General features: G+C 36.1%; 1 protein-coding gene across 16 annotated transcripts in view; it reads right to left on the bottom strand.

The window, feature by feature from the left end:
• YTHDF3 (YTH N6-methyladenosine RNA binding protein F3) overlaps window positions 1-15,897 on the bottom strand; it is a 51,755-nt gene that overhangs the window by 29,270 nt on the left and 6,588 nt on the right. For 8 of the 16 annotated variants that reach the window (XM_023545731.2, XM_023545733.2, XM_003408327.4 and 5 more), the window contains one exon: window positions 4,952-6,550. In XM_023545731.2, the coding sequence (XP_023401499.1) occupies window positions 4,952-6,550 (1,599 nt within the window). Of the gene's footprint in view, window positions 1-4,951; window positions 6,551-6,765; window positions 15,849-15,897 lie in introns of those variants that run through there. The other 8 variants (XM_064267753.1, XM_064267751.1, XM_064267752.1 and 5 more) reach the window with 4 other exon arrangements.

The following is a 15,897-nucleotide window of genomic DNA, read 5'->3' as shown; positions in this document are numbered from 1 at the left end:
CTAACTTGGAATGCCTTCCTCACCTTTCTACCTATTGAACTTTAACACTTCATGACACAATTCAAATGTCTTCTGTCACTTTGACTCTTCTCCAACTCCCCTTTGTGTAAAATTAACCACTCCCTCTTGAACGCTTTTGAAATTTAAACTGATGAAGTATCTTACTGCTCTTACTATCTTTCATCTCAAAACTTCCACCAATAATTCTTATCACATTGTCAGAATCAATGGCCAACATAAAAAAAAAAAAAAAGGGATCTTAAAATTTGAGTGGGTTAATGTATAAATTAACAAACTTAACATTTCCACACTGCTTACTACCAAACTCGTGTGTAGTATGATTACAATTTTCTAACTTTTCCATGTGCTCACCCTCTCCCATACCATTAAGAGAATCAAGGTTAGAGTCCAGTTTACTTGATGCAGCTAGATGCAAACACATATACCTTGAATCTTAATCACTGTTTTATTCTCTGGCTGCATGTACACTTACAGAACCAAACTAATAATAGTTTGTAACCACTGTTGTTTTTAGATGCCGTTGAGTTGGTTCCGACTCATGGAAACCCATGTACAACAGAACAAAACACTGCCCAGTCCTGCGCCACCCGCATTATCATTGTTATGCTTGAGAGCCCACTGTTGCTGCCACTGTGTCAATCCATCTTATTGAGGGTCCTCCTCTTTTTCGCTGACCTTCTACTTTACCAAGCATGATGTCCTTCTCCAAGGACTGGTCCCTCCTGATGTAACATGTCTGAAGTACTAGTATGTATAAACTACTACTGGCTTTATTTAAATAGAATAATGAATATTATGATACAAAAGATTAATAATTATATGGAATCTCAATAAAGTAAAAATTCCAAAAGGAAAAGTATTCTTCCTCTTAGGGGTAGCAGATGCTCAATAAATACTAAATGAAAAACATACCAGAACTGAAAACCATTTCTAGAAGCTACTGCCCATATTCTCTCAGGCTTATCAAAAAATTATGGAGCGATTTCAAGGGAATATCCTGATATACTCTAGTTCTGTCGGTCTTCAAAAAAAATTTTAACATCAAGGCCTGGATGAAATAACAGTAAGACATAGTTTCAACATTTTTATTGATGAATACTAGCTTCTTATCATCCTTCCACTTCCTAAAATAATTTACAACTCCTTCTCAAGTTGGAATGCACTGAACCATATTCATCCAATTCAATTAGTATTTGATTAAATTAGCTACTGAACTCTGGACAAGGTTGCTTACCAAATAACTGACTTACTTAACTACACTTCAAAAAGTGTTTGCACATGTAGAAACCACTGAACTGGTGTATGTTTTGCTGTGTATATTCTCAAGAACAGCAGCAGCAGCAACAAAACAAACACAAATTGAAAAAAAAAAAAAAAAAGCAGGGCTTGCCCTGGTGCACAGTGGTTAAGATGGTTAAGAGCTCGGCTGCTAATCAAAAGGTCAGCAGTTCAAATCCACCAGCTGCTCCTTGGAAACCCTAAGGGACGGTTATACTCTGTCCTATAGGGTCGCTATCAGTCAGGATCCACTTGACAGCAACAGGTTTGGTTCTGGTTTGGCCAACAGGTAAGTGAACCTAAATCTAAATCTGGCCTTACTCCTAGATACGCTATTAAGATAGTAAGATGCCCATTCCCAAGAGCTTAAGTTTTATGTTACCAAAATAAAGCTTTTACTTCCTACTATATTCCCCACACCCAAAATATTCCCCAGCAGACAGTAGTTGCTCAATAAATAAATCTCGAAAATGGCAACACTATTTGTTAGCACATTCACCATAATGGCCCTAAAGATTTTTAATTTTAATGTTAAAAAAAAAAATTTATTGCTGTGAATTCCTTGGAAAAAAAAAAAAAGTATAATTTTAAATACAGTAAGTCCCCGGGTTACAAATATCGGACTTAGGGACAACTCGTACTTGCCCTTTAATGTTATGCAAATTTGCCTTCACTTTGAAAAGACTGAACCCCTAAACCAGAAAAATAAATAAATAGAACCAAACCCATTGCCATCCAGTTGATTCTGATCCGTAGCGACCCTATAAACCAGACCGACTCCGCTGCCATCGAGATTCTGACTCAGAGTGACTCTATACTAAAGATAAATTCGTCACAATCACCTTCACTTGCTGCATGGGCAGCTTTTCAATCACTGAAAGGCTTCGAGCTTTTCTGCACTGAAGGAAGACTAAATAAGAACCTTATGCACCTGTTCTGACTTACCTACAAATCTGACTTAAAGACACAATTAAGAACAGATCTCATTCGTAACCGGGGACTCGTGTAACCTGATACAGTACTATGGGAACCTACCCACTGCCATCTGGATTCAGACTCAGACAGCAACACTATAGGACACAGAAGAACTGCCCCACAGGGTTTCAAAGGCTGTAATCTTCACAGGAACAGTCTGCCACATCTTTCTCCTGCAGAGCAGCTGGTGGGTTCAAACTTCAAACCTTCTGGTTAGCATCTGAGTGCTTAACCATTGCACCACCAGGGCTCCTTTATGTGAACCGAAGTACTTAGAACATGTCAACTAACACTTATTACTGGGGCCAGATATGGTGCTGAATGATCTCATACTTTGTATTTAATCACATCTTTTATATTTCATATTCACTTATCAGGTCATATAATAACCAATCTTGCACACTGGTTTTATCCCTATTTTCCCAGAGTATGGAACAAACTCAAAAGTCACATGGCTAGTAAGTAGTTCCAAATTCAATGCTCTTTCCACTAAGTGCAGCCAGAGAGAATATTATCAAAGTCTTTGTGAGACACAAGGGTGACAATCCATCCTCCAGAAAGCAACCTCTTGGCACAAAGACTTAGAGAAAAGTCCTCAAAAAGTGTAGAAACTACAGGAAATAGACCTGAGAGTAAGCAGATACTAACCCATGTACAGAAAACATCTTTATTGGACAATGAAAAAAGTGAGTTTTTATATTCTGAAGACTATTCCTCAATTTGCTTGGATTAAAAAAAATAATAATTAAAAAATATATATTAAATTATTCTGGGACACAGCTTCTTTAAAAGCTGTCTTCTATTAAATTCAATTTTCTCCAACAATCCATTTAAAGTTAAATTCAGCAGGGCCTTTGCCATTGTTATTACTCCAAGAAAAAGTTTCTAACAATTCCATAAGGCAGTCCGCAGGTTAGGAATGGGATCCAGTCCTAAGTGTCTTCAAGGCGAATTTGTAGGTAACTTGGAACAGGTGCATGTGGTTCTTATTCAAACTTACTTTAATGCAAGAAAAGGTTCGAAGCCTTTTCAACGATGTAAAAGCTGCACATGCAGCACATGAAGGTGATTGTGATGAAGAATCATTTCAAAACCAAACCCAGTGCCCTCGAGTCGATTCTGACTCATAGCGACCCTACAGGACAGAGCAGAACTGCCCCCATAGAGCTTTGAAAGAGCGCCTGTGGGGATTCGAACTGCCTACCCTTTGGTTAGCAGCCCTATGCCACCAGGGTTTCCATTTCAAGGTGAGGACAAATTTACATAACATTAAAGGGCATTAGGAACCCAGAGACTTACTGTGTAGCAATCACTAGCACCAGAATCACCTGGGATACTTATTACAAAATGTACGCCAGCAGGTCCCATCAAATTACAATGGATTGGATTACCCAGATGTGGGTCTTGAGAATCTGCACTTTCAGAAAGTACCCCAGCAGATTTTAAAGATCTTAAGGTTTGAAAACTACTGCACGCGCAACGTTATTTCAACCTCACTCACCACTGAGGAATGCTGGATGAAGCAGTCCCCTTCTGTGCAGAACCAAGAAGACTTAAGACGTGTAAGTTCACATGCAGAAACGAAGCAGGGGAACCACTGACGTTTTGCATGGACAGAGAATTAAATTCCTGTTTTATCTTAATTTTCTACACAGGACCTTTCCATACAAGAAAGGTTATTTGCTAGAAAAGCTGGTAACTTTAGCCTGCTTTATTAGCAGTTTAAATGCATTGTCTATAGAAAAATCTGCTGGTTACCAACTCCAACATCCACTCTCCCTTTCCTCCTAACAACAGGCCCCCAAATTTCTCTTAGTTTAGAACAGAAAACACTCCCCAGCCTCCCGTGCTAGGTGGCCCTGTAACCAAATTTTGGGCAAATGTGCCAAGCACACAGAGGGTAAACAGAATTAGAGGCAAACTCCGCACAGGCTCTTCCCAACTCTCACCTGCTTTCCTAAAGCCCAACCCCCACTTTAAGTATACAAATTACAAAAATGCTTCAGAATTTTAGGCCAAAAAAGAAAAATTATTTCTCATGGATACAGAATAAATATTCAAACATTTATTTAAAAGCTGTTTCAAACTCCAAACACATACATCTTCTCATAAAATAATGTTTAAGATTAGTGATTAGTCCCTGGCCAGTTCATCAAAGTCTTATTTAAAAAAAAAAAAAAAGTTGTCACTGAGTTGATTTCAGGCCAGACTCCACGTACGCCAGAATAGAACTGTGCTCAATACGGTTTTCAACAGCTGATTTTTCAGAATCGCCAGGCCTGTCTTCTGAAGCACCTCTGGGTGCACTCAAACTATCAACCTTTCAGTTAGTCCCTGACTGCTTAATAATTTACACCACTGAGGGACTCCCATGTAAGTCTACTTAATTCAACATATAGAACTCCTCCGGGTTTGATAACACTGAGACTCAATGACCTTAATCCCCCGAGTGGCATGAATAGGCAAGAAGCAAATTCAGAGGAGGGTTTACTCTTGAGAAGGCAGGAATGCCTCAGAAGGGGCACAGAGGCCTTCAACGGTATTAAGGTCAAGCTGTGTCTTAACCTAATTAGTTGGTTTCCTACAAAGTAAAGTTCTTAAAATCAAGGCATTTAAGAATATCCATCCATGAGCCCACCCCAGAAGACCCTACCCACAAAAATCGCTGTACTCTTACCCTACGCATGGCTTCCTCCTCTTCTTGACGCTTTTCATAATGTGCAAAGTCATCGAAGATTGAGGTGGTATGCTTGAAAGTAGCAATTATTTTAAGCACTTGCTTAGCTTTTTCTAGGGGTACTTCTTGAGTGTCCCTTGAATTGGTAACTGGTTTGTTGTCATTATTTTCTAAACGAATATGCCGTAATTGGTTATTGGGAACATCTTTGACAAAGATCCATTTAACTTCAAATTTGCCCTTCCACTTATCCTGAGACCAGACACCAGCATATGCGTTGTAGTCCACAACTGACTTCATCTCGGCCACTCCACAAAAATGTCCACTACCATTCACACTGAAGAGTAAATAGAGTGGGCCTTTCCCATTCAGGGAGCGGTAAGCTGCATCCAAACGCTTATTACCATGCTCAGTACTACACCAGATAGAGTACTTAATGGAACGATGTATATCATCTTCAGAATAGCTTTTGATTATAAACACACGTCCATTCTTCAGGTTCCAATCAAAGTCTTTGGGATTGTAGTTGTTTATGGCCTTTAGCTTTTCCAGCACGGGATGCACTTCTACACCAGAAGGTGAAGCGCTGATAGGAACGACACCTAAACCAAAGTTTTCACTGCCCGCTCCGTTGCTCTGGTTGAAGCCTGCTCCCCTGTTACGAGGAGCTACCCAGCGATTCTGCAGCTGCTGCTGCTGGGGCTGTACTTGGTGAGGCTGGGCCTGTGGCTGAGGTCCTTGTTGCTGCTGTGGTTGTGGTGGCTGAGGCTGCTGTTGAGGCAGTTGGCTTTGCACCAATGTGGGTGGTTGAATTAATGGCTGAGGCTGCTGGATTATAGTCTGAGGAGGCAGAACTGGTTGGGCTGGTGGAGCCTTTACCACTGACCCCTTTTCATCCCAAGTTCCAATATTCATGTTGTGTTTTATAGGAGGTGGTGGCACAGCAGAACCCCCAATTCCCACATTGCCCTTGGGTTTAAGTTTCGGTTGAGGTTTGGCAGGCTTTCTGGCAATGGCAGCCCAGGAGGTCGGTTTAGGCGCTGCACTGCTAACTGGGGGCACACTATTGGTTGCAATGCTAGTCATACCAGTGCTGCTCAAGGCTGTACCTACAGTTTTTGTCACTGCAGCTGTCAGGTCACCACCAATTTTCAGTCCAGTCATACCTTGCTCAATACTGCTAATGCCAGGCACCTTACTCAAAGTATCATTGCCAAATCCAGCCTGTCCATCAGTAATAGCTCTCCCAAGAGAACTAGGTGGATAGCCATAACTGCTACTATAAGCAGAACTTTGTGTTGATTGTCCCTGAGATCCACTTGTCCCCCATGTAGAGAAATCAGCATTACCAGGAAAAAAGTTAAATCCATGTTGACCAAGAAATGGAGGGGTATTTCCTAATGCCCCAGGTTGACTAAATACACCATCTGGTATATAATGATGTTCTCCATTACTCATTTGTCCATAGGTTGTCAGATATGGCATAGGTTGGTCTCCAGCTGTAGACCATGCTGCTTCACCAAGAGAATATGGAAATCCAATGGATGGAGCATAGTAACTAGGCATATACGGATCTGACATTGGTGGATAGCTGTTACTCTGGAAAACAAAAGACTGCAATCAGTAGCGAAATGTCCTCTTAAGAGTAGGAAAAAAAAAAAAGACATCTGAAAGATTAAAAATTGAATGGTTTTAAATAAATGAAAAAGACATACCTGCTCTAGATAAACATTAAAATTTCAAATTCAATCTTATCAACAGAAAAATCAGATGATGAGCACTCATTTTAAAATGTGTGTTACAAAATTACTTACAAGGTTTTCTGAGGGGATTATTTCTGTTTCGAGAGTCAGCTCCTCTGGAAACATTTAAAAATACTGTAATTTCTACAAAAAGCAGATTTATAGATTTTGCAGGTACAATTTTATCATTAACAGCCAGCTGTATTTTTAAACACCTGCTGTATTAAAAAATTAACATTCAAGAATAAAACTTAGAAACTGCCAAATGATATATGAATTATTTTATCAGCTTATATGATTAAATCAGTTCAGCTATTAAATACTGTACTTTCATAACGAAAAAAAATAAAATGAGGAAGCGCGCACACCGAGGGGGGAAGAAAAAGGTCAAAGATTATGCCCTAAAGCATGACCCAAATTTGTTTTCATTTTGAAAAAAAATAAAACCCTTACCATACTTTCCTAATGGTAGAATAACAGGTACCCTTTTTTCTGTGTACTTGCCTCTATTTTTAAATTTTACACAATACACTTGTTACCTTCCTGATCAGAATCATTGCAATTAGATCAACTTTAACAGTACATATTATTAAATGGTCATTCATTTAGTGATCTGCCAAAAATCAAGGCACCAAATTCTACACACACACACTCAGATTTATTACTAATCAATGTAAAAAATAAATATTTTAAGGGTTTCCTTTAAAAATGTTTTTTTTATGCCAAATAAGTATCTGATAGTAGATTTTCAATCCTTGGTTTAGGCATGATTTTAAAGTCACAGAGCTTTGAAATGCATACTTAAGCAAGGTGTAAAAATCAGCTGAGATCTGGTCAGAACAACTAGCATTTCCTTCCAAGGGTCAACACCACTTTGAAGACTTACTAGTCACCTCCTTTATATGTGAATTATATATAATGACTGGGACTATTCTGCAGCTGCTTTCCCATTCAAGAAAGTGTATCAATATAAATGAGTGATAACAACATCATGGATACTACCTTAAGTTTACTATAAATTATTTTTTAAAAGCTTATCATTGAAAACTGGGATGCTTTATTATTATTGTAATTACTTTATTATTGCTGCTATTTATTATTACTATGCTTGTGAAACACCTTGCAACTGTTTTAACTATTCACTGTCCATGAGAAAGCTAATTTAATATGTTGTGTTTTGAGATGATTCTCAAAAGAACTAAAAAGCTGATAAAGTTTTACCGGGTATTATTTCCAATAAGCTTGGACTTCACCACTACCACCACCACCAAAAAAAAAACTATAACTTACTACTGTTTAAAGAAAAAAAAGATTTTTCAAATATACTTATTACATGTATTTTACTATATTCAAGCCTGAAAATTCATGTTACTATTAACTTATGTAGTTCAGCATATTCTTTAAACTATATTGGATAATTATAAGCTATATTTGAAAATATACTCAGAGAATGTTCACAATATTAGTACGAAGGAAACAAAGGAACACAATAGTGGCATCATTACGGAGATCAACACTGGAAATACTGACCGCTATAATTAAATACAACTACAAAGAGGAGATGAGCCCTGGTGGCACAATGGTTCATCACTCAGCTGCTAACAAAAGGTTGGCAGTTCAACTCACCAGCCACTCCATGGAAGACCTAGTGATTTGCCCTCGTAAAGAGTGTAATATATGGGGCAGTTCTACTCTGTCTACAGGGTCACTATGAGTCAGAATTGACTTGATGGCACACAACAACAAAAACAATTCTGCAAGAAGCTCAAAACCACCAACTGGTTTTCAAAGAAAAAATATTTGAGAAATACAGTAAACTTTAGTAGGTATGAAGGCATACACACGTGTGTGTAAAATCACTAAAATATAGGCTAAAAATAAAACTATATTCATAGTGCTTCATACTGACAAGTCAACGTGATACAAAATTCTAAACAGAAACTTAATAAAAATAAACTGAACTTTTAGCCACCGTCTTTAAACAGAATTAAACACATCCTTTTCTTTCATTTCACAATTCCAACCAACAGTTACATTGTAAAAAACACTGTTATAAGATACTCAGAGAAGAGAAAACCTACACTTAAGTGAAAAAGACAACACAGGGAAAGTGAAGATATATATATATCTATATAGATATATGGGGAGAGCAGGAGAGCTGGGCTGAATATGGAGGTAATGAAGTTTCTACATTTTAATTTTGAATGCTGGCAATGATATCTGACTTCAGTAAGTCCTTGCCTGGCTGTGGGACTGGAAAAGCACACCAGGTAGACAGTTTTTAAGTTCATCCTTCATAATAAACTATTTCTAAAATCACACTAATAACTTACAGTGAATATTACTTCGCCATTAAAAAAATGCTGAAATCTGCACAACAGTTACACATCAAGTTCCTATTTTGTCTACAGTCCTAGCTCAGTTCCCACCCACCCAGTCATCAAGCTGACTCTGACTCATAGTGACCCTACAGGACAGAGCAGAACTGTCCCACAGTTTCCAAGGCTATAAATCTTTAAGGAAGCAGACTGCCACATCTCTCCCCTGTGGAGCCACTAGCAGGTTCGAAGCACCAACTGCTCCACAGTTTCCAAGGTTTTAAGTCTTTATGGAAGCAGACTGCCACATGTTTCTCTTATGGAGTGGCTGGTGGGTTCAAAGTGCCAATCTTCTGGTTGGCTGTTTAGCGCTTTAACCACTGTGCCACCAGGGCTACTTAGTTAATTCAGGAGTTGGGAAATTAAAGGGCTAGAGGGTAAATATTTTAGGCTTTGCGGCACACATCTGGTCTCTGTCACATATTTTTTGTTTTATATATTTAACAACTCTTTAAAAACTGTTAGCTCAAGGGTCAAACAAATATGGCATGAATTTATCAACCTCGGGTTTAATTTATTACCTAATCTAGGCTAATTCCTAGAACGAAAAAAAAAAAAATCCCCTAAACCTATTCTACTAGATTAACGGGGAACAATTTTTTTTTGCAAATTCTTTTACCTATATGGATGAGTCAGACACAACTTGGGTACGGTAGCATTTACTAAATATTTTTATAATTTTATAATTATTCTTTACAAATCATTACTTTTACTTTGTTGTTGCTGTTAGTTGTTAGGTGCCGCTGAGTCGGCTCCAACTCATAGCAATGCTATGTACAACAGAACAAAAAAATGCCCAGTGTTTACTTTTATTAGTTCCCCCCAAATTAGTGATTTTGTCAAAGTAATAGTTTAAGTTATAGTGGTTTAAATGGTTTATAAACTATTGAAATGTGCTCCAATAGGTGTTACCCAAACAAACATTTTTCAATCCTAAAAAAAAAAAAAAAATGTGCCCCATTAGTTAAATTACCCACCGAACAGTAAGCCAGCTTTGGCTGATAAAGTAGAGATGTCCCACTGCCCCTCTCTGATTACAGAGACGTTCAAAGTGCTACTACTACTGAGTCTCTGAGTGGTGCAAATGCCCAATGTGCTTGACTGCTAACAAAAAAGCTGGAAACTTGAGTTTACCCAGCAGCACCTCGGAAGGCAGGCCTGAATGATGTACTTTAGAAAAATCAGCCGTTCAAAACTCCATGAAACACAGTTGGGACACACGTGGGGGCACAGTTACAACTTGGAACTGATTAGAATCCTTGAGTATATTACTGTATAAATGGCCTGCTGTTTATCAAAAATGCTAACCGCTTATTTTCCAATTCTTTCAGTACTTTTAGCTGAATAAGATTATTTTTCCTTAGTTCTACCAAAGCCTTGGGTTTTGGTTCTTGTAGGAAAAATTGTAGGAAATTCTTTACAGTTTAAAAGCAGGATATAATCAACTCTGTATGAATTAGCACTTTGACTTTAATTACAAATGTTTTTACCTATGTATCAATAAATTGAAGATAAATTTTTAGTTGCTAGCTCAGTGGAATATCAATGAGAAAAATGTACCTTGTTAGTTAAGAATAAGAAAATTTCCAGTTACTGGTGATGGAAAATAGTAACTCAAAGCTTTACTTTTTCCTTTTTCTCAAACCTAAAAGGAGGGATGTAATCAACTTAACATTTACTTCCAAAGAATCCTCTTTAAGAGTCCCTTCATGATTCAGGAATTTGTTAGTAACAAGGAAATGTTACTATGTTCTCTAAAGACATGCTGCTACCTTTAAACAAACTGATGTGAAACGTTTGGTACTTTCCCCATACACAAATTGGAAGAGGAAAAATAACAGTAGTGTATAAATATGAAAAGTGATACAATGATTACTAGATATAATTAAATGTACTTGACACAGAAGATTCAAAGACTTTTTACCCACAGCGTAAATTTAGAAACAATCTGGAGAGGCCATCTAACATGGTACTCAAGTGAAGCCATGCAATACCTAGGATCCAATCCCAGGCGAGGTACTTGCTAGAAATGCCAAAGAGGCTGAATTTCTTCCTCATGGATTCTAAGGAAATATACAGCGCCTAAGACACATTATTTTTTTTTTTAAGACACATTATAGGGTTGCTATGAGCTGGAACCAACTCAACAGCAATAGTTTTTTTTTTTTGTTGTTTTAAGACACATAAAATATACAGGAAATGACAGTTATGTTTACTAATACAACTTGTCTCTTTAAAATATAAATGAATCACCACGCACCAGGTATAATTTCAAACCTAGCCTGAATATTAAGAGTATAAAGCGGTATGATATAGTAGTCTCAGGATACTGGCTCAATTTTTTAATCTCCTACTTTCTATGTCATTTACGTCAAATCATTTAATTTCTACAAAACTATCTTCATCAGCAAAATGGGAATAATATCTGCTGCAGTTCTGAAGATTAAAAAAAAAAAGTTTGTAATTGCAAAGCGCTATATCAAAGTAGGAAACCCTGGTAGTACAGTGGTTAGTTGCTATGACTGCTAACCAAAAGGTCTGCAGTTTGAATCCACCAGGCGCACCTCAGAAACTCCATGGGGCAGTTCTACCCTGTCCTGTAAGGTCGCTATGAGTTGGAATCAACTTGAAAGCAACAGATACAGGTATATCAAATGATGAGAACTTAGCCCTTAACTTATTTTTTTTTTTAATTTAAATACTAAAATATAAAAAGGATTAAAAGCTCTTCCTTAAAATTTCAAAATCATTTATAACTATTATCTTTTAGCTTTGTGGTATAGATAAAATATTTCAAGAAAAAAAAGTTAACAGTAAGAAAAAGTTCTTACTCCTGTTCTAACCTGAGGACATTTTAATACAACTAAGTGGTAGCTCAGCACCTTTCAGCTGCAATAACCAAATATACATTTTTACTTCATTATGTATCAATCAAATTTCTAAGAAAGATCACTGTACAATGTCTTAAAAATTCAATAAAAGTGGGTATGGCATTATTCACCAACAACAGCTAGCGCTTCTGCATAAAGCAAAATGAAAAGTGCTTTCCACTAAGAACCCAAGGTACTTCAAAATCCTGAACTGACTTCTGAATAAACAAAATGTAAATAACATTCAGTGGTTTTAACATTTGCATGTATTTCTTCTAATATTTAAAAAATATTGTACTTTTAGAAAAGTATCATCTGCATACATCATAAGGATGTCTTAAGAAAAAATGTGTTATGATACTCAATTGATCTGAATATTTCATCAACCCTAATTCTTCATTTCCTAAACCAGATAACCAAATTCATTCACCTAATATTAATGACTGCCTACTATATGCCAGATACCATGCCAGTCACCTGGGACAAAAACAAGGACAGGTCTCTGACCTGGAGCACTTCGCAGTCTAGTAGGGAAGGCATATTTACCCTGTACTGCCGTAGGTGCTGTAATTGAAGAATGAAGCAAAGCAAATACTCTAGTACAAAGAAGGGGGCAGATAAGCAGGTAATTCAGAAAAGCAGTCACAGAGCAAGAGACGTGTGCGGGTGCATGAAAAAAACATACATGAATACAAAGATTCAGGTCATGAAAGAAAAATATATGGAACGTATTTATTGTATTTTCAAAAAAAAATTGTTTATTTCCCTGGATAAATCTAATTGGGAAAGTTGACAAAAGATGGAGGACAAAGGGGAGCGAAGCTGTTTTAAAGCCACTCTTACAGTAGACACATCCACATCAGAAAGCGGTTCTCAGTCTTTAACATGTCCTAGACACAATCGGACTTGAGTTTTAAGAAGACTGCTTAGCTGGCAATATAGAATAACCAGTCAGGAAATCTCCGCAACAGGCAAAGATAATGAAAACCTGAACTAAGTAACGGCAATGATAGCAGGGATAGGAAATGAACAAAATTCAAAACGTTATAGTATTTTCTTAATTCTCCATGCCTCTTTTTTGGCTCAAACTTGTTTTCCAATTTATTCCTCTAATTTACATGTACAAATTACCTGGCATCTTTAACAATACCAATTAAAATCTGAGTTTTCAATCGAATTATTCTGAAGTACCATTGAAGAAACCTAACTTTAAGACCTGAACACTGACAGTTACTTTTAAAACTAGTACGAAAATTATTCCCTACGAAATTCAACACTATAAATCATAAAAACACTGCCACAGAAGTAAAAAGACCAACAGTTTGAAAGTATTCCCTGGGTTTGATCTGAATTAGATCTAAAATATATGAAACAATTTCAAACACTGGTCAAAAACATCTTTATCTTCAAAAGGCTCATTTTTGCTATTTATAACTTTAAAATTAGGTAAAGGGATTTAATTTTAAAGATGTGCTACATGCTTAGTTGAAAAAACGTTTAAATAATTATTTTAGGTAGGTCAGTACAAGGAGCCTAAATACTTGCATAACTTTAAATCTGAATAGAATTACTTGACGTACTTCACCAATAAATCCAGTTTTTACCAATATGCTCTGATAGTACTATTTAAAAGTCAAAAAAAATTTTTTAATTTCTACTTCAGCTTGGTAAATACAAATAACTTAAATTCTTGTATATGCTTACCTTAAAAAATTCCAATATTTCTTGATTTTTTTCCTCCGATAAACCCAGCTTTCAATAATCAGTGTCAGTACTCTTTAAAAGGTAAATAACCATGCACCCTCATTACAGATAATTATTTTTAGAGCTATAGAAAGATGACTGCTGAAAACCTACAACCATCTAGTTTCGTTTACACCAGCACTGGTGAGAGGAGAGGTACAGTGTTACCTTACCAGAATCAAACTTTGAAATTTCTCTTTAAATATCACATAAATATGTTGATCCAAATAGCACAAGTGATGATTTAATTAATGTAAAGCATAAAATCTTTCCATTTGAATATCCCATTAAAACAAGTAGTTTATAGATGTTTTTGCCCCAAAATAAGGCAAATTTTATGATGCCATTTAAAAATCACTAGGGTTTACTAACATAAATGTCTACAACCTTTAAAAAAAGGTGGGGGAGGAGGGTTTATAAATGAAATCTTATGCAGAATTCCAATATATGAAACAGAAGAGTCGCAGAGCACAGCTTTGGCTCCAGCCCGGTGGGACTCAGGGCATCCCCCCTGAACTCCCCTAGGCAGCCCCTGAAGCACTTCTGTGGAATGCCAGAAACCACTCTTCTATCTAAGTCCCAGTGACAAATAATGAAAAGGTATAAAATATCTGTTACCAAGTAAAATAAGTAAGAGGATTCTCTCAGGTAGCAACTGCCAAACGGTGTTTGATAGTCCACTAAAATTCCTTTAAAATAGAGTTTGAACAAGTTAGTTAGAGGAGCTTCACACTACATCCTCCTAAAAATTCACTTTACATTATCATACATAAACTAGAATACCAAGTAATAAACTAGCTCAATTGTTTAGACCAAATAAATTTCCCAAACTGATCTGATTAATTTATCAAAGCCCTTTTAGGGAAATATCCACTACACCTCATAATAACAGAATTCCTCAAAAAGAAGTTGAGAAACACTGCCATTAGGGATGTTAGCTAAGATTATTGTATGGATCTAAATATAATAAAACATATTTCTTTTAAAACTTTGCTTTAAATTTCACAATAAATGATCTTCCCATACTTTCCCTTAATATATTCTCTCACAACCTTTAGGTGAAAATGTAAATTCGTTACTGAGATAAGAAAACTAGATTTTGTAAGTACCAAATGGACTTTTTCATTCTTTTGAGAGTACCCAAGCTTTCACAGATTGCATCATCAATTTTTATTCTTTCCCATTTATTAATTCCCTCCCAGTGTATTCTAAGAATGCAGTTCAGCAGATAAGAGGCAGTGGTTAAGGAGAAATGACCAAAAGATAGATCAGGCTGTATACAACCACACCTTTCTATAGTCCTAAAAATAATCCTATGTTCTACAAATTGAGAACTACTCATTTCAATTTTTCTCTACAATTATACAGTAATATTTGATGCCTTGTTCTTTTATAGTTTCCAAAAAATCTACATGCTAAAATGTCAAGATTTTTTTAAATATCTTTTTTTTTTTAGCAAAACAAAAGCATTTTCATTCTAGAAAGCTCTCTCCAAAGAAAAAGATTAATACAAAAAATTTTTTAAATTTCTAGCGGTGATATGTTTTTAGTAACAGGAATGAAGACTACACAGATATAAAAAACCATTGTTTTTCAATGATTAAATCTGAATTATTGCTGCACACAAATCACAAGATCACATAATTGAGAAAAATTCAAACACAAAAGAGTATCTAAAGCCACCAGTTATTTGATTTGAGAAAATTCTCTATGTTCACAATATTGAATCAAGTATTTAAAGTCTTTAATCCTATTCTCTGAAGTTACCAAGTTAGAGTAAAACTTTCAATAATTCTCCATGAAATTAAAATCGAATGCCTTATAAAAAGAAAACTCTACATTTACCCAAAAATTTCAGGAATAAACTAGTTTTTCCCCCCACATGTCCAGGTAGTTAAACCTTGTAATTTGCTTTAGCTATGAAGATATGCCAATGACATTAAAAGATTAAATTCCCTCAACATTCCTGAAAAAAAAAATAAATAATAAAGCAGTAACTTCACCTTTAAATCTTTATTTCATATTTCAAAATCGTTTTCAGCGACCCACAATATCTAAAGGAAAATTCCCTTCACCATAAACCTGCAACTGCTATTCACTATTATGCAAGCAAAATATACTATGGTTAGTCTTGCTCAATTAAAATATTTATCTGAAAAACCATTTAATACTAATAAAAGTTTAATTTCCTAAAACATGAGACTATAAGAAGA

Source organism: Loxodonta africana, chromosome 14, assembly GCF_030014295.1.
Source record: "Loxodonta africana isolate mLoxAfr1 chromosome 14, mLoxAfr1.hap2, whole genome shotgun sequence".
NCBI lineage: Eukaryota > Metazoa > Chordata > Mammalia > Proboscidea > Elephantidae > Loxodonta > Loxodonta africana.
The sequence above is the reverse complement of the archived record's forward strand: the minus strand, read 5'-3'. Positions and strand labels throughout refer to the sequence as shown.